This window comes from Python bivittatus, unplaced genomic scaffold (assembly GCF_059951505.1).
Source record: "Python bivittatus isolate LINGU-HERP-01145 unplaced genomic scaffold, Pbiv_v1 ctg000080_np1212, whole genome shotgun sequence".
Lineage (NCBI taxonomy): Eukaryota > Metazoa > Chordata > Lepidosauria > Squamata > Pythonidae > Python > Python bivittatus.
The window spans coordinates 84,683,413-84,710,145 of NW_028277035.1; the positions used below are offsets into that span (position 1 = coordinate 84,683,413).

The 26,733-nt window shown below is 38.4% G+C and overlaps 1 protein-coding gene across 4 annotated transcripts in view; it reads right to left on the reverse strand.

The window, feature by feature from the left end:
- The window catches only part of PXK (PX domain containing serine/threonine kinase like), a 51,888-nt gene that overhangs the window by 3,936 nt on the left and 21,219 nt on the right, over positions 1-26,733 (reverse strand). For 2 of the 4 annotated variants that reach the window (XM_007427401.3, XM_015887929.3), the window contains exons 5-17: positions 23,387-23,464; positions 22,697-22,770; positions 21,512-21,586; positions 20,734-20,838; positions 19,877-19,978; positions 19,059-19,220; positions 17,363-17,480; positions 16,821-16,899; positions 16,001-16,049; positions 13,821-13,898; positions 13,437-13,523; positions 12,370-12,439; positions 7,844-7,903 (exon numbers count right to left, since the gene is read on the reverse strand). In XM_007427401.3, the coding sequence (XP_007427463.1) occupies positions 7,844-7,903; positions 12,370-12,439; positions 13,437-13,523; positions 13,821-13,898; positions 16,001-16,049; positions 16,821-16,899; positions 17,363-17,480; positions 19,059-19,220; positions 19,877-19,978; positions 20,734-20,838; positions 21,512-21,586; positions 22,697-22,770; positions 23,387-23,464 (1,137 nt within the window). Of the gene's footprint in view, positions 1-7,843; positions 7,907-12,369; positions 12,440-13,436; positions 13,524-13,820; positions 13,899-16,000; positions 16,050-16,820; positions 16,900-17,362; positions 17,481-19,058; positions 19,221-19,876; positions 19,979-20,733; positions 20,839-21,511; positions 21,587-22,696; positions 22,771-23,386; positions 23,465-26,733 lie in introns of all 4 variants that reach the window. The other 2 variants (XM_007427400.3, XM_007427399.3) reach the window with 1 other exon arrangement.

Consider the following 26,733-nt stretch of genomic DNA (forward strand, 5'->3'; position numbering starts at 1 on the left):
TGAAGTTTAGCTCCTTCAAAGCTGTGCTCCTCTTTCCTTAAAAGGATTGCATCTCTTGCTTTCAAGATGTAAAAGGCCTTTTCAGTTGCCTTCACGTGGAAACCCAGCCCTAGAGCAAAAATATTCCCCCCAGTATCTTACATAACTCATGCAATACCAGCAATCAACACTTTTACTTGAATATGATAGCTGGAAGTACCTGAATTTCTCTCTCATTGCATAATGCTCATGTGAGTAGATGAATTGCTCAGGCTGCTAAATACATTGTCATCTGTCATTCCTTCCTTTTGGTTAGGAACCATTTCACCTAAAATATTTTTCTATGCAAAGAGAGAATTTTCCTTAACAGCACACCTCCCCCCCAATTATTTATTTGCCCAATTATTTCATAAAAACTCCAAACTTCAATCAATTCAGCTTCCATCTAATAAAGCATTAAACTCAAATTAGTATTTGTTCCATAATTGGTAGGACTAAAGTAGATGGACATACTTCCAATGCCAAAAAGATGCTACTAGTCTGTATCCCTAAATTAGTGAGTATCTTGCATTCCTGCATGAAGCAACTTATTTAGCTGATAGGAACTTCCCAATGTCATTCTTTGCTAATGGTATCGCCAATAAAACCTATTAACTTCTATGGAGGAATAGGAAACACCCTTATGCATTACGTTAGGCTAAGAGACACTGCTTACGGTTAAGTGGGCTTTTTACCCAGGATTGCCTTCTCATTCTACTATACTATGGAAGTTTCTTAATTTAATTGTTTATACCTTTTTAGTATGGTATGGTACCATTTATCTTTTGTACCTCAAATCCTAAAACATACTCAGGTTCTCTCTGCAACCTGATAATCCATCATTATTTTTGACGTTTTGTTATTTTGGATTAATCTTTTTCAAGTTTGACATTTTGGAGGAGACGCTTCTTTGGAAGTTGGTTGTTCTTTTTTTCCAGCTTCTTTTCCACTGTAATTCCCTGAGTTCCTCTTCTGTTTTACTTTGGAATTGGCTAGGGGAAAACATTGTCTTTAAAATGCTAGCAGCGTATAGTACTGTGCATTTATGTTTATTTAAAGAGAGCATCTACTTCAAATTGGTTGACTATTTGATAATCCTAATACTAACAAAGCTAAAGAGGAGTTAATAAAAATGTTTTCTTGAAAAATAAATATTTCAAGGATGGATTTAATAATAGCAGATGTAACTTTCGTCCATTAGAAACAGGGGGAGGGTGGTGGGAAAAAAATGCTCTGCTTTTAACAACATAATTCAGCAAAATAATTTAAATCAATGCCTCATGATATTTTTCCTTTCAGTATGGGTATTCTCACACTCTGAAATATCATTTAAGAAATGGACATCAACATCAGATTACTTTACCGAGAATTCATGTTCAAAATGGCGCATGCTCTACTGAAGACAGAAGAAAGGAAGGACAAAAAAAAAAGAGCACAACAGTCAGTATTCCAGTATTCAATGACACCATCTTCAACAACAAGAGGAGAGAGATAAAAATATAAGTAACCTGGCACCCAGGGCCGACTGCCTATGATTGCATGAACTGGTCTGCTGATATATTCGTCATATCCACAGATATAAACATGCACGTTGTGGCAAATACAGTAAACTTGGACACATTCAAAAACTTCCCACCTCTTTTAAAAATTGCAGTGAACTTAGGAAACAACTCTATGTGATTGAACCATGGGTCCACATTGCCCTAGTTTGTCCACTCTGACGGGCAGCACTTTCCTGCAGCCTCAAGAAAATTGAGTCTTTCTCTGCCCTTCTAACTGGAGATGCTGAGAAGTGCATCTAGACACAGAGCGTAGGCTCTGCTACCGTGCTGGGAACTTAGAACTCTGCAGTTATAGTGTTAACATATTACCACAGGAGTACTGCAGAAACACTCCCGCAAATTTGTCAACTGTGTAAGAAGTTCAAGAATTGCACCCTTATAGCCTGTTTTGTCCAATTCAGTCCTGGAAATAAGATGTCTTGAGGATGTATCATGAATAAAGAACCTAGAAAATATTACTTTGGAAAATAATGTGGAAAAAAAAATACACAAAGAGGTCCAGGTCTATACTTTACTTTGCATAAAACATCCCAATGATACCGGGTAGCTTGAAATTTAATGACTGGCATTTTTTAACTTTGTTAACAATATTAATCCTCACCAGTCAGCTTCACATTCTCATTCTACTCAAGTGGGAATTAATCTGAGCAACTGTGCATTTGGCATTTATTTCTATATTCTCACCTTATTTGTAATATACAGACAGAAGCCAATTTCCACAGACAAGTTGTCTCAGACTAAATCAGCATGCATCTATTATAGGATTATCTGAGATATGGCATATTAACTGCACGACTAACCTCCATCACTAGGTTTCAAGGTAAATTTACAATGCAAACAGCATCAAAGAAACTTACACAGGCATTAGAGCAATTTCTTGATATATTCATGTTACTTTCACCAAACGTGGAACCTAAGTATTGCTACAGTGCAGCTGAGCCAGGATAGATGTCATGGATTAGTCATAAGAAAACTTTATTTCATTCATTCTCCAATTTGTCTTTCCTTAATGCTTTTGTTCAACCCCACTTGAAACAAGTAGAAGAGGGGAAAAGAAACAGTTTTGCAACCAAGGCCAAAAACCATGAATATTGTATGATCTATATGCTTACTCCTATTATTGAGTTCAATGGGATTTACTCTTGAAGTATATACAGGATGGCAGCTAAGTTTCAGCTGAAGTCTTATCTAATTTAAGCAAGATAGACATTTGTGAAAAGTCATTTCTTATTCTGTAGAATCATGCTCCTTTACCCTCTCCTTCCATGTAGATGTTTTAAGACTAAAAACTAACAAGCAAACAACGCTCATATGCATCCCTTGAAAAATGTGCAAACAAGCATCTAAACTAAATGTACTGAAATCATATAACCATAAAAACTCACATATTATTATCAATTTACCATCATGGAAATAAATTAAGAGCAGGGTTTAAGAAGTTCTTATCCAGAACCTCACCTTGATCCCAGCTGCTCAAGTACACATTTCCATCAATACAAATTTTATCAGTGACCCCTTGGGTTTTTAAGATATTCAAATGATACATGTTGTACTCTGTGTCTTCAAGCTGCAGCCAAGAACATCCAAACATCTTTTCCCAAGATCTTGGTTAAAGGTATATGATCTTAGCAGAAGGGCTGAGAATGATTTAGATAAACAGACTAGGATAGAGGTCAGTGGCAGGCAAGAGATGCACCCCACCTGCCAATGTACACAGCTCCCAAAATAAAAAAAATAAATTATTAAAAATAATGGCTGAAATCTCAGCATTCTTACACAAGATCTTTGGGTGAAATCTCCACAAATCTTATGAGAAGGCAACTTTTTAAACAAATGTATACATATCTTATTTTGTGGTCAGGCCACCATGCAAGATGACCCCACTGTATCTGTAACCTGAAAATATAATTTGTCTTGAAGCAGACTATGTCAGCAGGCTTAACCAACAAGTTGCCTATTGAATTTTTTTAGGCAGGACATGGTGAGACATGCCCAGGCCAATTCTGTTAGTTTTCTATCACTGAGTTAAAATACAGCTTCATAGGAAAATGTTCTTCCATGGTTGAAGGACTTGGAGATTATTACTCAAAGGCTATGTACACAGCACTATGTACTATGTCCTGTCTTTCATTTAAATTAGCTTTGTCTTTATTTGTATAACTCTTCAGGGGCAGTTATTTTGGCAAATAATATAGATTCAAAAGCCTAAACACACACATCATAAGGGGCACACAAGTACTGTAGAACCCAGACAACTTTAAACTGCCACTTGATATTTAACATATAAAAAAATGCAAAAATAGTACTAGCTGAAAAGTGTCCTAATTATTGTTATGGAGATTTCCTCACAGTACCAATCTTCAGCTTCAGAAAAAGGATTTTCCTCAGGACCACAGTGAAAGAAGAAAGACATACATTCATTCTACACACTCATGTCACACAGTTTCACAATTATGCCCCATCTAACTGAACCTACTTGCATGAAAATATTCTATTATGGATAATGATTATCCCCAAATAATAGTAGCAGAAAGTTTTCATTGCTTACTAAAGCATGCAGGCAGATTGCTGATAAAATGTGAACAAGAGTTGTGTTAGAATTCTCCTGAAATCAATGTAACAGTTGAGCTTAGGACTCAGCTTAAGTACTCAGTGTAATACAATAGCCAGCCTCTGTATAATTGTTAGTTCTTTGTAAAACACTTTTTAAAAATGGTGTTTAATTTCTTTTTAAAAAATCACCACCAAATAAAAGGAGAATTGAAATTAGCATATGTAATCAGCACATCTGAGGAGGACTTCCCTACATCTCAGGATCTTAAACAATTATCACCCAGTTTTCCACCTCTACCTTGGGGTAAGGTTGTTGAGGTGGTGGATTATCTATGCTTATATATATCTATAGAAGAAGCAGGTTATCTGACTGTTTTTAGTCAGAGTTCAGGCCTGGGTACAGGACTGAGACAGCATTAGTTGCATTCCTGGATAATCTTTAGCGGGACGTGGGTGGGTGTAGTGCATGTCTCCTGGACCTCTTAGACCATCAATCACAGTATCCATGCAGTAGCCACCTGCACAGATTGGGGACTGGAAGCACTGTTCTGATGTGTTTCTACTCCTCCCTCAGTGGGCAGTTTCAGTCAGTAGTAGTGGAAGAGGAGATGCAGCCTGGTGCCAGAGGGCTAGGTCCTTTCTCCCCTATATAAAACGACTAGGAGAGGTCATCCAACTGTGTGAGGTGCAGCATCACCCATACATAGATGACCCTCAACTTTCTATCACCACAGAGGGCTGTAGGGGCAATGCTACCAACAACTTATCCCAGTTCCTGTAAGGATCTGGATAGGAGAGAGCAGGCTGAAGCCAAACTCAAGCAAGACAAAGATTCTGTTTGTTCATCAGGATTTTATATTGACACAAGTGTTATCTCTGGATGGGACAAGCACTACTTTTGAAAGAGTAGGTTGATTTGGGAGCCCTTTTGGACTCACAACAGGTAGAAGCTGTGGTTAGAGGGGCCTTTCCTCAGCTTTGGTGTGCCATTTGCAGCCTCACCTGGTGCAGGAGGACCTGGCTATGGTAACCCACACCCTCCTAACCACCCGGACTGCAACATACTCTACATGGGATTATCTTTAAAGACTACTAGGAAACTACACTTAGCCCAAAATGTAGCGTCCCATATGCTAAGTGGCTTCTAATTCTTGAATCATGTGACACCTATAATACAGATCTTGGGAACAACCTTCCAATAGAGATCAAACTGGCCAATACAGATCCAAACAACTTTCAGGAGGATGTTAAGGACTGAGGCCCTATGTAGCCTGTTCACTAAAGGTGAATATAAATTTCACAAAATTAGAGTTAAAAGGGTAGTTGCAATTTTAAAATATTTAAAATTCAAATTCACTGTACAGTGCATTGCCCAATGCATTTACATTTGATCAGCTTTTCCTTCAGACAAAGCTCTGGTAATCACTTTACTATGACTTCCTCAGGGCCAACTTCTCTCAAACTCAAATCCTGCACGTGATTTCTTAGAATTCAACAACACTAAGTTATAAGTTGATATGGTCAAGATCACAGAGTTCCCAGGCAGTGGGAATAAACACTTATTTGGGGAATTAAAACATGTGTTGCATTTTGCACCAAATGCTTAAATTTAGCGAGTGAACCTAAAGCAACTCATCAGTGGCTTAACAAGGCAAGCAAGCACTTGCTTTAAAACTTCTGTGCTTTGGGAAATAATAAAAGGATACAGTATTTCTTAGAAAGCTATCTGTGCCTCTCCATTTTCTGTTATATGATTGGGAATTATTTTTTTCATTAAGCAAAAGAAAACAAGAAAATTTTGAAATATACATAAAATATCTTCAGTCGTCATTTCATACATTAGATAAAGGCAGAATCAGCTCCAGTTAAAATTCACTATACCAAGGACAGAGCTTGAATACTACAGCTAGTCTTTGAGCTGCAACAAAACATCAATATTGTTTTTCACTGCAATGCACTAATTAAGGCAATTAGTAGAACAGTAATAGTTGCATTTTCTATATAATGTGGTTGATATACCACATTATTATTGATGTCTGACTTGCAAACATTCTCTAAGCCAGCTCTCTCTGGTCTGTGGGTGGTTATTCCACTACTTTATCACTAATCCCTTCAGTAAAATATATCTTTCAATTCTAATTCTGGATGCTTCCACACCACCACACTTTTACTCCTCAAACCAGCAGAAACAGTTTGAAGGAAATCCACTATTATTACTTCTATCAGAACAAAGGGCAAAAATTGCTCTTCTGACTGACCTGCTGTGGGTCTGGCAATAACAAAAAAAAACCCTTGCCCCACTCCACACCACAGAAGAAACAGAACAGAACTCAGCAGACCCCTTTAGTGAAGAGAAGGGGAAACTGAGAAAACTCTTCTCAACTTCACTCATTCGCACTCAGTCTGGGCTACTGAGGAGGTTATTTCTATACATAAGCATGGTGCCCCAGATGTGATGGGTTTCAGTTTTTGGTAATGTTTTTATTGTTATTTTTAATTTGCTATTTGCCATCCTGAGTCATACCTCCAATGTGCAGCCATATCAATTGAATGAATGAATAAATCAAGCCATCCAGCCAGACCTTTCCTTAAAGGTCCTGGTGCTCAAAAGCTGGGAGAACAGGTAAGGCAGGTGTTCTCTCCACTTTGGAACAGTTTTAGCTACACCTAAAACTTTAAAACAAACAGCTCAGCCTTCCAACGTTGCTATTATTGTGGGAACACAAAGGTCCAGAGTTGCTTTCAGAGGGGCCTAGAATCTTTGTAGGCACCTCAGGGTTCATCAGTGCAAGATGTATAACTGCTCTTTTACACCTATACAACAAAAAAAACCCTTTCTTTAGTCTTTGCTAGCTTTCCAGAAAACATTTCCTGGCAGTGCTGAAAGAGGAGATACAATCCCATAGCATCTCACACAGTCTGTGAGATGCCATAGGATAGAGACCAGTTCTTTACTGAGATCCACTTGCATTCTCTATAGCTGTAGAATCTTTAAAGGGCCTCAAACATCTTTTGTACTTCTTGAAACTATTCTGTATAACAGCTCAGAACTGTGATCCCCATATTACAAAAGAAGAACAGAAAATGTCTTGCTAAAGCTACCTTAGGGCACAGACAAGGTTTTCCAATTCACAGTTCAATCTCTTAATCACTACACTATGCAACTATTGAACAAGAAACAGCTGTTGTCACTGTGGGAAGAAGCAGCTTCAAACTCCCTTTCCTCTTGTTAGAAACCAACTGCCCAAGTTTCTAGATTTATTTCTTTTCCATGATGATCTTCTGGTGACATGCCAAACAACAGGTGTGTGTACTACTGATACAGAGAATAAATTATTAGTCTTATTGCACACAAAGGAGCTGCTGACGGACAAAAGCAGAGCACACAGATGGAGTCCACATGGTGCTAAGTATTACCCATTTTGATCAACCCAACATGATGCATATGGATTGTTCCTAAAACTGACAAGGGAAACAGATTAGGTTAGTACAAACTATGCAGCAATGACACTTCAAGAAATAAGTGGAAGCTGGTAAACTAGAATATAGTAATCGTTCCCTTCATTATAAAAGAAAAAGCTTTTTATTTAGTTTCACTTTTGCAGAAGCCAAAAGCCACCAAGATTTCATCTCCCATGAAGGACAAGACTGGTCCATTAGAAGCTAGACTATGCTAGAAGAGCATGCAAGGTACTGACTCTTTAACTCACCTGCTGTAGGAGGAGGAACAGGAGAGGAAGGTGATGTCAGAGGGGAACTTGCCCCAGACCCTGCTGAATAAGAAACATTCACAATTAACATGAAGGCAATTTCAGTTTCAGCATCTATTTTCTTTGGCAGAAAGAGACATCTAGACTAAAGAGCACCTCCCAAAGCAATAATACAAAAGGGACTTCGGGCCATACAGTACATACATACAATACATACATACAGTCATTTCCAATAGAAGAGAATATGTGTAGCTCAGGGCTGAGCTGTGGAGTCCTTGGAGTTCTCTGAGCTTGGCTGTTTCCTTGCAAACGTTTTGTGACCCTGCTAGGTAACATCTTCAGTGCTAGAATGGAGTGGGGTTTGTTCTCTGTTTATATACAATGGCATGCCCTGCCAGTGTTGGGGGTGTGTGGGTTTTTTTTTATTTTTTCCCTCTGGTAGTTCTTTGATTAGGGTATTGTTTACTGCTGATTTTATGTCTGGTGATAACTCTGGTGTTAATCTCTGCTTATCAAGGTGATGATTGCTGGTGAAGAGATGTTCTGCTCTTTTGTCTTCCTTTTTATTGTCTCTTTTGAATAGTGTGTAGATGTTGTTCTCTGGGAGACTTAACACAGAGACCCAAGAAAACATAAGGCAGACAATCATATCACAGATCAGAAGAACACAGTATCAGCACCAACTCAAAGCAGAGGGCAGAGCAGCCCTCAAAAGCCTAAGGAAGGACAAAACCATCATCATCCTCCCAGCAGACAAAGGCCGAACCACAGTTATTATGGATAAATCACAATACTTACAAAAAGCCAAAAAGTTATTAGAGGACAAAAAAACCTACATCCCAGTTAACACGAGCCCAGTACAGAAACTAGACAACCTAATCAAGAGAACCCTTAATGACCTAACCAAGAAAGGCCAGATCACAAAAGAAGAACAGTGGCGGATGAAAAGCAGTGGACCCATCCTCCCACGTTTCTATGTACGACCAGAAATATACAAGCCTGGCATACCTCTTCGACCAATTGTTTCTGTACCAGGGACTCCAATATACAACATAGCGAAAGAACTGACAAAAAAGCTTGGACATCTCACAGAATATTCTATCAACTCCTCACTACAGTGCCTCCAGAAAATTAAAGATGTACACACAGATGAAGATGAAATCATGGTCTCATTTGATGTCACAGCACTCTTTACATCCATAAATCCAGAACTAGCGAAAAAATCCATTACAGCAGTACTACACAACACACACGACCTAACCAAATACACCCAGATCGAAATATCCAGAATCATGGACCTCATCAACCTCTGCCTCATTACCTATTTTCAGTTTGATGGACAAATATACCAACAAATCAGAGGCACATCCATGGGATCACCACTGTCAGGACTCATAGCAGAGATTGTAATGCAATGCCTAGAAACTATAGCACTTCCCCATATACAACCTAAAGTATGGATCCAGTATGTAGATGACACCTTTGTTATAATAAAAAAGGAACAACTAGAGAAAATACATGAAACTATCAACAACATCTTCAAAGGAATAAAATTCACCACAGAGGAAGAAAACAACAACACGCTACCCTTCCTGGATATCGTCATCAGCACAGGAAACAACAGCAAATTAGAAACTGAAGTCTATCGGAAGACAACCCACACTAATCAAGTACTCCATTACCAAAGTAACAACCCAACCTCCCACAAGAGCAGCTGTGTAAGAACATTATCCAAATGAGCACAAACACATTGCAGCAACCCAGAACAGCAGAAAAAGGAAACAGACCACCTACACAGCATCTTCCAACAAAATGGATATCCACACAACTTTATCAAAAAGTGCCTGACCACTCAACCTACTACAACACAACTATGAAAAGGATCACACTGCCATACATCAGAAACATCTCAAAAACCACCAACAGACTATTACAACCACATGGCATCTCCGTAGCACACAAACCAACTAAAGCCCTCCAAAACATCTTAAGCATCTAAAAGACCCAGTAGCCCAAGAAGGAAAAACAGGAGTCTTCTACAACATACAGTGTAAGGACTGTAACAACCACTATGTAGGACAGACAGGCAGAAGGCTGGCAGAGCGCATCCATGAACACCAACTAGCAGTCAGAAGACACGATGAAAACTCCTTAATCTCACAACACATGGACAGACTGAACCATAGTTTCAACTGGGAAACTGTCAGCATCTTAGACCAAGCTAAATCCAAAAATGTGAGGGAATTCCTGGAAGCTTGGTATTCAGACAAGGCAGCCATCAACAGGCACACAGAGATAAACTCCAAGGACTCCATACAGTCATTTGTTGAATTTATATCCCACTGAAATCTCACAACTCTTGACGATGCACAAGATTAGAAAAGAAGAAATTAAAACATCCACAATAAAAACACAAACAACATAAAGGGAGAATAAAAATAAAAAATAAAGTGACAACCACGTATACCATTACAGTAAAAAGTAAAAGTAAAAGATGGTGCAGTAAGCAAACATCATTGTAAAATGTAAAATCTGTAAAAGTTTTTAATAACCCTCTGAAAGTCATCAAGGAGGGGGCTAGCCTGACCTTCATGAGAAACCATTCCACAGCACTGGTGCCGCCACTGAAAAGCAGCACCTTCCAGCCATAGTTTCTCTCATCTCCCAGAAGAGCTGGACCACAAATAGTTTCTCCCTCAGTGCCTCCAATCCAGGATCTCCAATTCCCAATCCCAGCAGAAGGTTCACAGCATATCATAGTTGTATAGGCTGTGAGAATAACTTGAAGAACAGGAGAAAGAGCTGCAGCCAAAGCAACAGTCTGAAAAGCGAAATCTGAGTCCAAAGCAGGAATGGAATTTGAGAAAGTGCCCCAGACTGGACCCTCCCTAGTTCTCTATAGGATAAAGGCAGGGAGGGGGGGGAGGCACATTCAGAGTTGCAAGATTCTGTTACTGTAACCCTACCATAAAAGCATTTTGGTATTCATGACTTTGGTGTTCAAGTCTGGTTTACCTCAAAGGGCTGACAATAGGTGATGGTATCATGAGCCGCTGGGAGGCTTCTGAGACTAGGTCTAAAAGGACCATGAGATGGGCACCCCATCCAGGTCTCAATACAGGTCATTCAGGTGAACAACCGATGCTGACTGATTCCCATACCTGGGCCTGACTAAAAAGGATCCAAATAATCCAGTTCTTCTAGGACGCTGCATAACTGATCTTCTACCGTTATTTTGACAACCTTCCCCAAAAAGGGGAGGTTGGAGACTGGCCAGTAGTTATCTAATATCCAGATAACTGGATCCAAGGATGGCCTCTTCAGAAAGGGGTGTGCCACAGCCTTTTAAGTCTGCTAATAGCTTTGCTTCTTACAAAGAGGCATTGACAAGATCCAGGTGGTCACATCTCTATGAACTTCTTGAAGCAGCCACGATGGACAGGGATCCAGAGTACAAGTGGCAGAGACCAATGTAGACAGTACCTTATCCATATCTTCAGAGTTCACAGGCCAAAAGGAATCCTCAATAATATGCCAAAACGGTGCCCTAGTCACTGCCAAAGACTTTGCCCATTAGGAGACAAGACTTCAGCAAATCTGAATGACTTTGTCAGCAAAATACTATGCGAATTAATCATGGCAACCAGGCAAGAGATCTCTATGACGACTCACTAACAAGCCACTTCCAAATAAGGGAAAAGAAGTGAACCTGCTTAGCTTCCCTTGTTGCCACAGTGCAGGCTCAAACATGTGGCTCAAACACAAGCATGTACTCAGTTGGATTCACTTTTAGTTTTTCTCCACCAGTGTGCCAGGCATCATTTCTGAAGCTTCATTTCCCAGAGAGCCTCAGTAACCCAATTATATTAAAAGATTTTATGCAATATGAATCTATCAGTGTGGCAAACATTTGTCCAACTGTCACCAGAAGCTGAGAGTTGAGGGCACCTAACTAACCTAACCCATTCTTCTGATCAAATTGGCTTATTCATTATTCCTGCATCTTTCACATTTCATCCAATCCAGTCTTCACAGTTCTGCATAGCAGCTGTGGGATTGGAAACATGATCACTAAAACATATTTATAGTAGCTGCTTTTCCCCTGCCGTGGCTCACAGCAGCTTACCTCTTGGCCTCAAAGAGTTAAGTTGCCCAAGTCAGTTGTTATAACAGGGATTAAACTTTGCACATGCACACGCCAGTGTTCCAACCATTAGAAGTGATGTACGCGATCTCAACTGAATAATTTATCAAGCTTATGCCAAGCAGAGCACAATGCCATGGGAACTAGTGGAGGAGATAATGCTTTTTTGGGAAGGTGGTCCTGGCAAATCAGCACTGCTCTTTATTTTCATAATAAGAAAGAGTTACCACCTTGAGATCCTAAATATCAGAGTTACCATCATGAAGAAAGCTTCCCCAATCCACAACCTGAATAACAGCAAAGCCCCCTCAGACCCTGCAGGCCCCATGACAAAAAAGTTTACTTCAGTGCCATGCATCACAGGAAAAGCATACTTAGTTACCTGAATTGTTTGAGTTGCTGTATTTCATTGACTGATCTTCTCCACTCTCAAAGGCTGACCGTTTAGATTTCTTCAAACAGCAGAAAGAAAAGAAAAGGCTCATTAGTTTCCATCTGCTTGGTAAACTGCTGTTCATACACCTCCTATTCACCAGATTGCTACCAGACAAGATTTTATCACACAACTTCATTTCCTGCATAGAACTTTCCTAAGAGTGATCATTAAACTGTCTTCCACTTGTGGCCCTTCCTTGTTTTCTATCCATTTTTTTCTCCCTTCTTTCTTACCAGAAAGAAAAGTGTGAAAGAAAAGTAAAGACACATATCTTTTGATTGGTAGCACGAGGAGTGGGAACCATCCTTGATTTCAACCTGGCTTGCCATTCTATATGTCAACCCTATTAGCATTTACTGTACACGTGGCAATTCAGTATGGTTTGCAGACTATGAATAGTAAAGAGATACCATCTTCAAAGTTTAACTGCAGTTGCAGTTCATCAGTACTGAGGCTGCACTGAAACCTGGAGTCTGAATCTTCCCATATCATTACATTTGGTAACAGAAATTCATAGTTTCCACATGCAGGTAATGTGAAGGAGGGACAGATGTCCCTTCACATGGATTTTTTCATGGGAAACTCTCTCTAGGAATAACAACTATCTGACTCAGAATAACGAAGTACGTCACATTATCAGATGATCAATACATTCTGAGAGTTGCCATTTCAAAACCGAATGCATATCTTTTAATGAGAATTCTGCACAAAGCGGAAATACAGCTTTATCTCAAGTTTAAAATAGGATTATTGCAAGGTACCACTAAAGTCAATGAGGAAGAGCTACAGTTAAATTCCAGGTTATCACAAAAAATCATTATATGGCTTTCTTCATAAGATTTTACAAAGATTTTGGAAGGAAAGAAATTTACCTTCCAAACCTGCTACCCCAAATTGTTTAAGGGAAGAGTTAACATAGTAGTTCATGGTTGTTGAAATATTTGATAAGAAAATATAATGGAAAAACTGGTTGGAAATATGCTGCATTTATTTTAAATTGTGCTGGTGCTTACTTTCCGTGCCAAGATTTTCCTCCTTTTTTTCTCCTCTTCTGAACCATGATGTGACTGAGCTCTTGTCAATCTTCTGTGCTGATGAATCTTTCAATGGAAAAAGCATGTTACATTAAAAAAAATACAAATCCCCAATGTTTACTTTAAATCTGTTTTGGTACTTTCCTTCCTAAAATGACTTTTGTAATCACAGGATTCTCTTTATCAAATGGTTGAATCTTTAAGGACAGTCGTCAAATGCACCTGTCATTGTTTCATTAAGTAGAGGAGAGGCCTCTCAATGAAAGCACAGGCAGTCATTTTCACATATTATTTTCTGTGCTTATTATTTACAGCATATCACAAATTTAATTATGGAACCACAGAATAAAGTTTATAAGTTACCAGTTTCTGTTCTTCTATTAGTCTCTTCTCTATACATTCTTTGGCAATCTTTAAAGCTTCTTTTAACTTGGCTGGAATCTGATAAATAAGAGAAAAGTTTTCAAAACCACGATCATAGAACCTGACGCCTATATGGACATTTTCATGTTAGTTACTTAGTTAGTTAGTTTATTTATTTATCGTATTTATATAGCCACCTGTCTCATGCAAAGTGACTCTGGGCAGTGTACAACAATTAAAAATATATAAAAACAATTAGAAATAAAAAATTATAAAAACACACAAAACAGGAGGGGATAAAATAAGGGAGCCATCGCAAGATCTCTCTGGTCCCCTGGGACCCCCAGGCCTGATCACATAGCCAGGTCTTGAGGGATTTGAAGAATGTTAAGAGGGATGGAGCTAATCTCACTTCCACGGGGAGAAGATTCCACAAGGCAGGCGCCACAGCAGAGAAGGCCCACCTCCTGGGACCTGCCAAATGGAATTCTCTGGCAGACGGGACCCATGGCATGCCTTCTCTGCCAGATCTGATGGGATGGGCAGATGTTAGTTAATAGTCTAATGAAGCAATGTGGCAAAAAAAAAAAAAGGCTCATCTTTGTGAAAGAAGCAAATCCTCCTATTTATTCTGATTAATGTAATACAAAGCAGGATTTTCTCTCCACAAAGAATGGAGAAATGAGAGCAGAAGCAGAAGCACTAAATATGGGAGTGGGGAAAAGATTTCACTGAAGTAAACAGAAGAATCAGTTAAGTTTATTAAAGAGTTCAGAAATAGTAACTTTTGCTGTGAGTAAAGTTGGTGTTTATTCCATTCTATACCTTCTCTGTCTTACAGAAAAGTTTTATGTGAAAGCCTCAATTAACCAAAGCCACAATGGGTACTAGCATTCAATACCTATGGGCCAATCTCATGATGATCATGCCACATAGCATATTGCAACTTGGAAAGTAAGAGAAGCAAATTGTAAAGAGCATGAATTATCACATGAAAGAAAGAAAAACAGATATGTTGGGTCTCTGTGAAGCTAAAAGAGGGGGAGGATGCAATAGATCTGAATGTGCTCCTGTGCTGCAGAGTTGATGAATTCATGCAAGAAAGTAAAAGTGTAGGTTTAATTAAAAATAAAAAGGTTAATATGTATCTTAGAAAGCATGAATCACCAAGGTTGTGGACACAGTAGGAAATCAGAGAGGTGATGCTTGCATGTTACACTCTAGTGAATGGAAGAACCAGATATGAGTTTTAGAAAAAATGTGCATCATTCTGAATAAATATGATCCAGGGAAAAAGCTTTTCTGCTAGGTGACATGAATGAATGAGAATGAGTATGAAAGAAGTGAAAAGGCGATTAGGCCATTTGGAAACCCCAAAATGAGTGAGAGGAATGATTTAGAAAGAGGTCTGTCTGTTTTCAATACATGAGAGATTTAGTAGAGGACACAAGTGTGATGAGAGGTTTTGTGGGACACACCATTTCTTGACAGCTTTAGGAGCAGGCGTTAAGGAAAACATGGGAAAAACAGTGAAAAAGTGAAGGTAGAAAAACTGAAGGAAGTGGAAGTACAAGTCTTGTATGAAAAAGTATCAGAAGATAAATTTCTCTCCCATCAGAATGAATGGAAACAGGATGTGAAAACTTCAGGGGACACAATGAAAAGAACTTTTTACAGAATGCCACAGAAGGTGTGAAGTTATGCTAATAGGAAATATACAAAAGGATATGGGAGGAAACGATAAAGTGGGAGAAACTGGTGAGAAAAAAGCACATAAGAGAATGATGGAAAAAGATGACCGAAAAATATTGTATAAAGCGTACAAAGAGAAAAGATAGTTTCAAAGAATGTTCTCAAAGAGAACAAAGGATAGTTAAAATTAAAACAGAAAATGAAGACTGATTTTGATGGAGGAAGAAACCGTTGGGGAAATGAAAGAGCATACAGCAACTGAGCTAGAATTAAATCAGTTTAGCTCTATAGCATTGCTATACTTTACTTTCTTGCATGCTAAATCTACTTTTAAGCAGATACAGAACTCTAATACGGGAGTGACCTAAAATTACATGAGGACCTAGAACAATCGGTGGAGTGATGGCAATGTGCTAGGGATTGTATAATGCGTGGAGCACTGCTAGATAAAACGTACTCCCAAACCAAATAATATCATTCAACTGTACCTTAAACTGTGTTTTTTCTGAAGTTGTTAGGAGAACATCACTGAATAGCCTAAGGGAAAAATAAAAAAAAAATCAGTCACCTAGGAAGAAAGCAGAGCCATACCAAGCCTGCTATTTGCACTTGGATTTAAACTGTTCCTTATGTCCTTTTGCACAAACTTACAGGAAATGCAGGTACATGGTTTTGTTTAACCTGCTGGGTAAATCAGCTTCAGTCAAAGTCTATAATAACATTGTTGAAAATGCATTCATTTAAAACAGCTATTCAGTCATTTATTTAGTACTCATTTTGAAAGTCAGGGCAGCAACTGCCAGTTGTATCATCATACAAATGCAATAATAAAGATAAAAATGTATAAAACTACAACATTTACAACAAAATTCAAGTATCTTAATAGCTAAGAGTACTTTTGGCTACTCCTCTAAAGACTGTAGGCAAGCCTCTTTAGGAAAAGCTTCTCATAAGAGAAAACTCATTATTTCATTGTACAATTTGTTGTTGTTGAAGTTCTCAAAGAAAGATCTTAAAGCATGGATGGATATATGAAGAAGTGTTGCTTTAAGGCTTTAAGTTCCAAGATCTTTAGGACTTAAAGACATCTATACCAACGGCTGCTAATAGATAGGGAGGAAGCTGCTTCACAGAATAACTAGCCATGAGACCTCCAAACCAAGAGGGCCATTTAAGCAGTATTTCATAAAACTCATAATTGCTGTATATTCTGTTTAGATGTTTGATTCATTCCAAAGTGGCCTTTTTCAAGTCAGTTCTCAGGATCTCTACTTTGCACTGCGCTCTACTTTATCACTAAAGACTTACGGCATTTGTAGGAGCCTGGAGACAGTTGGCATACCATTCTTCATAGCCTCAGGAGAAATAATCGATTCTAAAACAGTCACTTAAAAGAGAAGAGAGGAGGAAAACAGATGTTCTAATACAAAGGTGGACATAACGCACCATACACATATAGACCTTACAGTATCTTTTAAAAATCAGATTACAAATTTGGCACTCCTGAAAAACAACTGCTTTATTGTCTTTTAAACTAGCATAAGATAACTTAATTGTATACTGATACATGCTACAATCACATATTGGAAGGGAACTGGGGGTTCCTCAACACATCTTCTACCACCAGCCCAAAAGTCTAGCTTTTCATTACAGAGAAATATCCATATAGCCTAAGCATTCTTGGATATAGAGCATGGAATGCTCCCTTGAGGATTCTATCCGTCAGGAGAAGTGTCTCCTCTCATGCGCTTTGGCTTTTATCTTAGTCTTAATTTATGGATTAAAATTATATGAATAATCCAAATTTATGTTTAAAACAAGATGAGCATTTATCCAAGTTATTCACTGACCTACAGACATGGATGGTGCAGGAGGGAAGCTATCCACTGGAACAGAATCTGGGGGTCTCCCATATGTCATTTCATACAGCAAGTGTCCAAAGCAGTGTACATCTATAGCTTCTAAAGTCTACAAAGAATGAAAACAAAATACACTTGGTAGAGTATTTGACAATATAACATTATTATTGCGCCCCCGTTCTCAGTTTGGATGAGTGATGCTGAACATTTAACACACAATAGGTGTGGAAAAAGTGATCAAAGTATAAATGGGTAACCATCAATACACATGCGCTTATCTAGAGCAAAGTTCTATTAAAACAGGGATGGAAGATACTTGGGAAGTGTCCTTTTTCTAGTCTCATCCTTGGAGGAATGCTTGATGGAAACACAAGAAGATGGCCTTCTGGGGGACTATGCCAGATTTTGGAATTTTTTATTTATTTACATTTGTTATGGCTGCCCATTCCAGCAGATTCTAGGTGGCTTACAAAATCCAATTTCCTACCAAAGGACTAAATCCTGCAAAAATGTTCCTATTCCTGTAGGCATTTGGTATTTATGGTTTGTCAACTGAAATGAATTTTAATTGATTAAATGAAATGTATACTTTTAATGAGTTTTAACAACTCAATTTATGGTTATTATCATCATCATCTTTAAAAATATATTGCTAGTTGCTTTGAGCACTATTTCTGGTGGACCACCATATTATAAATCCTATAAATAGGAATACAGAACTATAGTACACTGTAAGAAGACTCACATATGTTTAGGAGCCTCCGCTAGCTCTTAAAAAACTCAAACTAAGCCACAAAAGAACTTTTAAACATTTTTGCACAGTTTGTTTAACAAGGCTTTTAATTAAAAAATGAAGTCCAATTCAAGATATTTAAATGATAACCTCTATCTCTCTGGAGGCAGAACTCTTACACAAAAACAGGTGATTTTAGGATTAGCATTATGACAGAGCTAGAAAGCCTTTCCCAGTTACTTAAAAAAAAAATCCTCCCCAAACTGTTATTATCCTTAAGAGCATAATACTAGGATGCACAGCTTTGAAACACAAAAATTGCACCTCCCACCCGAATTATGTATTGTGGATCATGCTCCAAAAACTGATTATGCTAAGATAGAAATTAAATGTATCTTTCCAAATTATATGGCCTTTGGGCTATAGGTTTTAATAAGTTCTGCATAACTACATCTTTAGGAAAAGACAACTGGTATTTCTGCAGCAAATGAATTGTAACCATGTGTTTCTTAGCACTAGATTAATCTGGAAAAAACAGGAACATAAAACTGCATTTCAGAGTTAGATAATAGTCCTCCTCTGCTGCTTCTAGTTGTCTTTTGTATTGCCATCCCTCTATTTCTTGTTCTTTTTCTTCCTAAACTGAAAGATGAGCTATACATTTTGAATACAAAAGGCCAGAAATATATGACCTATTTTGCACTTTATCTAGTGTTCTTGTTAAGTACTCAATAGGCCCACTTGAACTCACTGGTCATAGGAGCCAGTGAACATGATTAGGTACACTACTCTAGAGAAGCATAATATATCAGTCAATTCACACTTCTGTATGCTTCTTTGATTAAATTACTTTCTTACAACATTAGGCTTTTTGCTTTTTTTAAAAAAAAGACTACTGCAATGTATCACATTTAAAATGAATTCCTATCTGCAAAAATATTTGCTTCAACGTACATTAATTTTACGGAATTGTGTAAAATACGATCGATAAAAGGACGGGAGACCCAGCAGTGAATTCTCCAAATCCAGTAACCTACACGTGTCCCCTTCCAACACTACATTGGAAGCATGAAGGTGCCCATATGGAAATCCTTTCTCATGCAAGAACTTTAAGACCTAGAAGACCAAACACAAAAAATATTTCAGTTTGAATCAGAAAATGAACTTCCATCATAAGATCTATAGTATTCTGCCATAGATATATCCCACCCGTCACATAATCAAGACATCCATTAGAGTTTTCCATCCTATGACAAGTTCAGTTGCCATTCACTCATCACCGAGCAGTTTTCTCCTGGTTTACAACCTCTTATGATGGTGTTCTCATATTGAATACCCTTTCCTTTAACACTCAGATAGTATATCACAGTTTCATTTCATATTATCTATAGCATGATATGTTCTCTCCCTCTAAAGCCATACTATTCCCCAAATGGCATATCTGCCTTTTGAATTGTTTGGTTAGGGTTATGTCTGTATGTAAGATATATCAGATGACCTAGACAAGGATCTAGTGCTATTTCTTCAAATGCTTTTTTTCATCCTAAGTATAATAAGAAGGGACAAAATTCTCTAAGGAGCTGCTCTGGGGGAAAAAAAGGATTTTAGACACAAAAGTTGTATTTTTAATTTGTATGTTAAAATGGCGCAGTGAAATTGGGCTTTTGGTACACCTGATATTGTCCTTAGACAGACATAATTTTTCTGACCTTTCAAGCGATCATGTCTGGATGCCATACCAAAATTAATTAAGAGAATTAAACCTTTTTTACCTCTAATATTTGTCTGCCAAATGTTTTAATTTGCTGAAGTTCAAGACCTTGAATTTTCTTCGGGTTGCAGTACTTCTTCAGAAACGGATCTTTTGGTTTTGCCTTTTAAAATAAGTCCTTGCTATGGTTACTAGTGTCAAATATCAAAAAAGATCTTATTGCTTATAGCAGCTAAAAGATTCAAGAGTTGACATATATCAGCTAAGTATGGTTTCTTTAACTATTTCAATATGGTTGATCATTAATTAATTCAATCACTGAAATTCTCTGGGTATCACAGAAATGTAAGTTTTATTTGTATATTAAATAAGACTTCTGAAACAAAAGACACATAGAAACTTTCTTTGGTTTAGACACCAGTGTAATAACAGAGGCAATATTAGATGTGGAACTTCTCTCTTGGATAAAAGATAAAATGTCTCTTACTATGGTACTTGCCATCTCAATGTTATGTATATGTATATGTGTGTGTGTATACACACACACTAATGGATCAGAAGCTGCCAATATTTTTGTATCTGATAATGGCAGCTGAAGCATTACCAAGGATAAGGAATGCTGAGAGCTGAAATTCCACAGGGTGCTTGCCATAAAGAGGGGGACGGAATTTATGTGTATTTATTGCCCACATAACAGAATAATTACTTTTAAATAATATTTATTTATTTATTTATTAAATGTTTATGTCTTCCAGCAACTCTGGGTGGTTTGCAAATACAAACACAGAGAATAATAGAATACTACAATGATAAAAACGAAGAACAAATGATGGCAAAAAACAAATTCATTAGTTAAGCTATACTCTCAATCAATTAAACCAATGAAATACATAACTAAACTCATGTTATTTACATTACCTTATAAATAAGGTCTTTCAAAGTTCCTTTTTCACTGAAGTGTCTAATTACTAGTGCAGAAGATTCACTGGCTGTGGCAAAAGTGACTTTGTAAATATAAGGATGCTGTCAAGAGAAGAAAACAAATGAAGAAGCTGAGACTGGCCCCTCCCTGCAGTCCCACAGGGTATAGCCACCAGTTGCTTTAGCATAGGTTTAGTCTGGCGAGATTCTGTCTATTAGGTGCAAGCTAATAAAGGAACTATACTGGACTGGACTGCCTTGTTGTCGTTCTTGGGGTGGGCCTGACAACGAACTAACATTACCGTCATAGTATACATATTTACATAAAGCCCTCCCCCACCCCTCTGCAACTTAAATGGGACTTAGTCCCACACTGGAGTGCACAGGATGACAATTCAAGATATACTTCAAGTAAGCTTTAGTAAACTTTTGCTGAGTTTGGCTTGCAACATATAGAAACCCTGGCTAGCCAAATTATAGATGTGAATTAGAAATACAACTTCAGCCTCTAGTTTGTTTTGAATCTAGTGGAAATCTGCAAACGGAAGAGAGGGAGACAGGGACAAGAGAGCTGTCATTCACAAACAGGGGAGCTGTTATATACAAGTGTGTCCCCTGAAGATCAGTGTCCCCTCTTCATAAATTAACTCAGATGGTAATCTATAGGCCAGAATCTGAAATCAAGATGAATCATGGACAAGTCTTCACTGTTGATCTCTATGTACTCTATGCATAAGAACATATTTGTTTGTTTTAAAGTTAATTATCTACTCACAGAACATGAAGAAAGAAGCTTGACAGCACACTGAAGATCTCTGTCAGATAAGTATTTATCTGGGCCTAGGTCAGCCTAAAAATATAATAATTACTAAATGATGCAGTGTGTAAAAATGTTACTGGATTTAAATCTTTGCTTTTGATGTCATTCAGAAATGGACTTTGATTCACTCCAAATACTTCCATTCTTTAAAAAATGGTTTAGTATGCTTTTCCCTTATAGTACAGAAACTCTGAGATATATGAAAGCGGACAAAATGATGACATAAATCCCATTCTCTCCCCCCTTAGCAAATGCAACTGGACAAGACAGGAAAAGCAATTCTGCTTGGCACAGATGCAGCTTTAAGTGGCTCTGAAAGAGAATACTTCTATGAATGAACCCATGCAACTGAAAACGTCACGCTGTTCAGGGTTCATATGCTGCATAAAGTATTTGTAAAGATTGGAGAGTCAAATATTCCGTAAGTATTCTGGAAAGAAAAGGAACCAGCTAACATATCCTCTTTAGCCCTTGCTTTCCATTTCTCAAACTGCTTTCACAGTTTAGCAACAGAAACCTATTGCATCATCAACAATCAACACAATACAGTATCTTTCCTTTCCTCATTCATAATGTCAGGATTGCATTTTTTTTTGTCTTTATAGTAAACAAATGGTATCTATTACTGCAGGTTTTCTTATAACACTGTTTTAGCAAATCTGTACAAACTATAAATTGTCTGAATTTGTTCTCTAAGTGATCTATCCTCTCTGCCAATTAATATCATCTTACAAAAGTCAGCCTTTCAAGATAAGCCAGGTCAAGTAACTGACATGCAGGGATTCCAAGAATGTTACTTTATAGGATATAATAACAGAATCTTGAAAACCTATCCTAGTTTCTCCTCCATCTTACACTAAAGAAAATCAAAGCGGAACTGTTTTGGGTTTCTTTCTCATGTTTGCTTGGCTCTCTGGACTGTGTAATTGTTCTCCAAGTCCCTTCTTAACTACTCTTTCATATTTTCCCCAAGGTCATCTCTAAATTCTTTACAATAGCACAGTAGTTGCATAACTTCAGATATACTACTCAGAGTTTTCTTTTTAAAACGACTCTTATGCATATAAGGAAAAAAGGAAGAAATCAATGTTGCAATTCTAGTAAGAGATAATGTCCCCCATACACATAAAAGAAACTTACCCAACTTAGCACTAGTCGCTCCTTTGGTTGATTCTTAATCTTCATTAAGAAATACTTCTTTCGTATCCTCCAGCCTAAGAAAAACCATATAACTGATCAAAATGTGTATTTTACAGTACTAGCATTCAAAAAAACATTTTAATTTTTGTACGCCAGTCACAGTGAGATTGCAAGATTCTGACTGTACACCCAACATTCCAAGATACAGAGTAGGAGAACTATTGTTTTAAGATATGGTGCAAAGTTTAACATTCAGTAACACAGTATGTGTAAAGGACCCAATCAAGCACTTGGAATTTCCAGGTCTAGGATCTCAAGACTGGAAAGAACCTCTAACTGAGGACCAAGCTAGAAACAAAAACATTCTTCTAATTAGCAATTTGTAACTGTTTGTTTTATAGATCAGGACACTGCTTGGTGGGAGTAGGGAGGGGAGAAAAGTAGGGGATTTAAACTCTTTGTGCCCTGCTGCAGTCCAGAGGTGGACTGGAGCCCACACACCTGCAGTAGGGCTCTATAAGATAAGTAGAATGACAGCAGAATCTTGATTCTCACAATCAGCAACTGCATAAATGTTTGCCCCCTATACTTGCTTACAAAACAATCTAGATCAGAACACAAAACATAATGCAGAGTTGGACAGAGCAACAACACATTCTGATGTTTGTGATATATAACTAAAGTTCTTACCAATATCCTTTAATGGTTCTACCACTTCCCACTTTGGTTCCGACCGAAAAAACATTGAAACATGCTGTAAGGCAATTTCTGCAGAGATAAGTTTTGCAAAGGTGTTATATAAATATTGACAAATGTCTACAATAAAAATAATTTCCACTTTAAAATTATATGTGGGTGTGTTAACATTCAACAGTAAGTTATCTCCAGGGTGGCTAGCAAACAGTTTAAAAGCTTCAACTAAAATAGAAACGTGTATTTACAAACAACATAATATATACAGCAGGAAATTGAAACAACATGGATGAAGGCATCATAATGCTTTTTCCGATCTCATCAATACAAAATACTAGATAATATATGTATAATTAGGGTGGCAAAAATGAACTGGATTTTGTACCTAGGTATATAGGAGATCTTGAGAAACCTTTGTACATTTCTGGGAGGCCATACACATTTTCCATCAGGCTAGTTTAGTGCTGAAAGGGTTCCCCCAACTAAGGGTTCCCCCAGCCATCTGTGTTGGCAAATGAGGAACATTGTAAATTGAAACACACATTTACAGTTGTACAGAATCCAGGCACTGAATCTCCTACACGAGATACAGCAAGATATTCTACAACAGCTTCCAACGATTTCTCTTTTACAAGGATGGACTAAACATCAGTTGTGAGGATAATCTCTCATTTGCCTGGAACATATGCTATTCACTAAATTTCCTTTACTATGATTTGCAAGCACAGAGTTCAGTAATGATAACATTCCAAGAATAAACACTGAAGCCAGAATCACAAAGGAGGCCAGGAAATTCAAAAGCTAAGAGCAGCATTCCACTCTCAGGTCACCCGCTGCGTTCAGGTGTTTCTTCTTTGAACATGAAAGCAATGCCCAGTGGGGGAGAAATCCTTGAACTGTGAAATGCTTCAGCAGAACAGACCAACAAGGATACCACATCTATTGCATAGACAGTTCCATGAGCTGATAGGCTCTAGGACAGAACTGACACGTTTCCAGTTCATTAGCTTCAAATACGCAGAGAGCTGCCGCTAAATTCTCTCAGATAAAAGAGAGGAAATATGTGAGCGCCGCTCTAATCAACAGAGACGTGCAAAACACAACTGATATGTGCAGCTCCTTTGCACCAAGGAAGATGAGCCAGCCCTTTGCCACACAGTCTCAGAAAAAGGACTCCTTATCAGAATTCCCCTTTAGTAAACAAACATACTTATTTCAGCCCTTACACCTGTTTGTAATCTCCTGACCTTTAAACTTTGTAATCAACCGAATCACTTTCAGCGGAACTCTCTCCCACCCTTCAAATAAACCCATTGCATTGATTAAGACGCTGGACAACGAAATTATGTGAAGAGGAGGCAACCTATCTAATGTTATTTGACACAGCAAGAAGTATTCAGAATTTGCTCCAGCCTTGTAACAAATGCTGCTTTGGGAATAGGTTTGATATGACAGCCAGTTAACTTAAAACAGTCCGCCCCAGTTTTAAGACTGCTAGTTGATTTCCATGCAATGCTAACACAGCTCAATGTTACAATAATGAGTTCTGGTAAGGCTGTGTAGAAGAAAAATAAATCAGACACAGGATACCAGGCTATTTGAACATGGACAAAATGTGGTTAATCGTAAATACTCCTGCAATTGTAAATCATGGTTTATAAAGCTGGCCTGTTTCCAACAACCATAATTAAGATAAGCTACAGTTCAATTTAAGGGGGACGCGGTGGCACAGCGGCTTAATGACGCTGAAAGTTGCCGGCCAGAAATGGTTGATGCTTCAGCAATTCGAGTCCAGCCTTCGCGTTAAACAGGGTGAGCTCCTGTTTCCTCCCTAGTTCCTGTCAACCCAACAGGTCGAAAACTCACGTGAGTAGATAAATGGGGATTCTTACTCCAGTGGGAGGAAAAATGCTGGCGGCGCCTTGCAAAAAGTAGTTGGGAGCAGTTGCCGGTAAGTGCGAAAAACCGTGCGTGCCCGAAAAGGGCGTGAAGCAACGGAAACCCCGCCTCCTGCACTCGCCAGCTGGGCTCTGCTCTAGGAAGGAGGCTCTGGCAAATCACTTCCGAAAAACAATTGCCTTGAAAACTGCAAGGACTCGTCCAAGCAGTCACTGCAGGGTCAGCAATGACTGAGCGCAGACAAAAAAAAAAAAAAAAGTTCAATTTATCAAAAATGGAATAGATGCCTCCTCTCATCAGAGAAGTACAGAGAAGCAAACATGTGGGTCCCAAAGGAGATCAGGCTAATGTTTTAAATTAGAACCATGATTTGCATTGCTTTAGATACATCCAGAGAGATTTTTTAATGCATAAGTAACTTCTGAACGAAAGGCTGTCTTTGGATGGTAACAGAGTATCTTTTCTAATTGAATATGTATACTATTATTTTACTTATACTTTCTTTGAAATCATGGCAGTAGTGTTCTGACATTACTGCTTTTCAGCAGTTTTTCGCCCTTCAACTCCCAGATTGAGACCCCTCCCACACGTGGTCTGCCTCATCACAATCGTTGTTTCCACAGTGTCCTGAAACTATCACCAGCTTCTCTCCATGCTCCAGGACTTGTAGAGGGAAGGGAAAATCCACAGGTGGAAGCCAATTCCTCTCTTTCTGCTCGCCATATCACCTTATTTGCTTTTTCATGGTCACAGGAGGAGGACTTTCTATTTCTATTCCATCTGGCAAGAAAGAAAAGGAAAGCAGCCAAGCCTCCAGGATGTCTAGAGGGACAGGGTAATGCACAAGTGGGAGGAAGAATGAGGCAGGGCTTCCCATCAATGAGAAGACTCTCAACATCAGAGGAGGCCCTGCAAGATGTCATCCCAGTGCTTCCTTTGGGGCAGCAGCCGAGCCAGTTACCGTATTTTTCCATCAATAAGATGCCCCCATGTACAAGACGACCCCCACTTTTCCAACCCAAAATTAAGAAATCAATATTTTAAAGATAGTGCAGAACACATTTTTATTTAGTAATTAGTTAACATTTACCTGATACACTCGGTGGGAGGAGGTCCAAACCGTCTCTCTGCAGCTCCATTTCCATGCTCTTTTGCATAACTGATTACATTCAGTCACGAGTGAAACTGCCGATAGCTTGTCTCTGCAAACAGACTTCCTCCAATTGGTTTGTTCAGCATCAGCTGACATCAGTTACATAAGGCTCGTGATTGGAGGAAGTCTGTTTGCAGAGACAGTATGGGCAGTTTCACTCATGATTGGAGGCTAGCAATAGGAGGAAGCCCGTTTGCAGAGACAAAGTATGGGCAGTTTTCCAACCGCACGGTTCTCTCCTCAGCTGACTTCCTTGAATAAGACGCCCTTCAATTTTTAGCATAAGGATTTT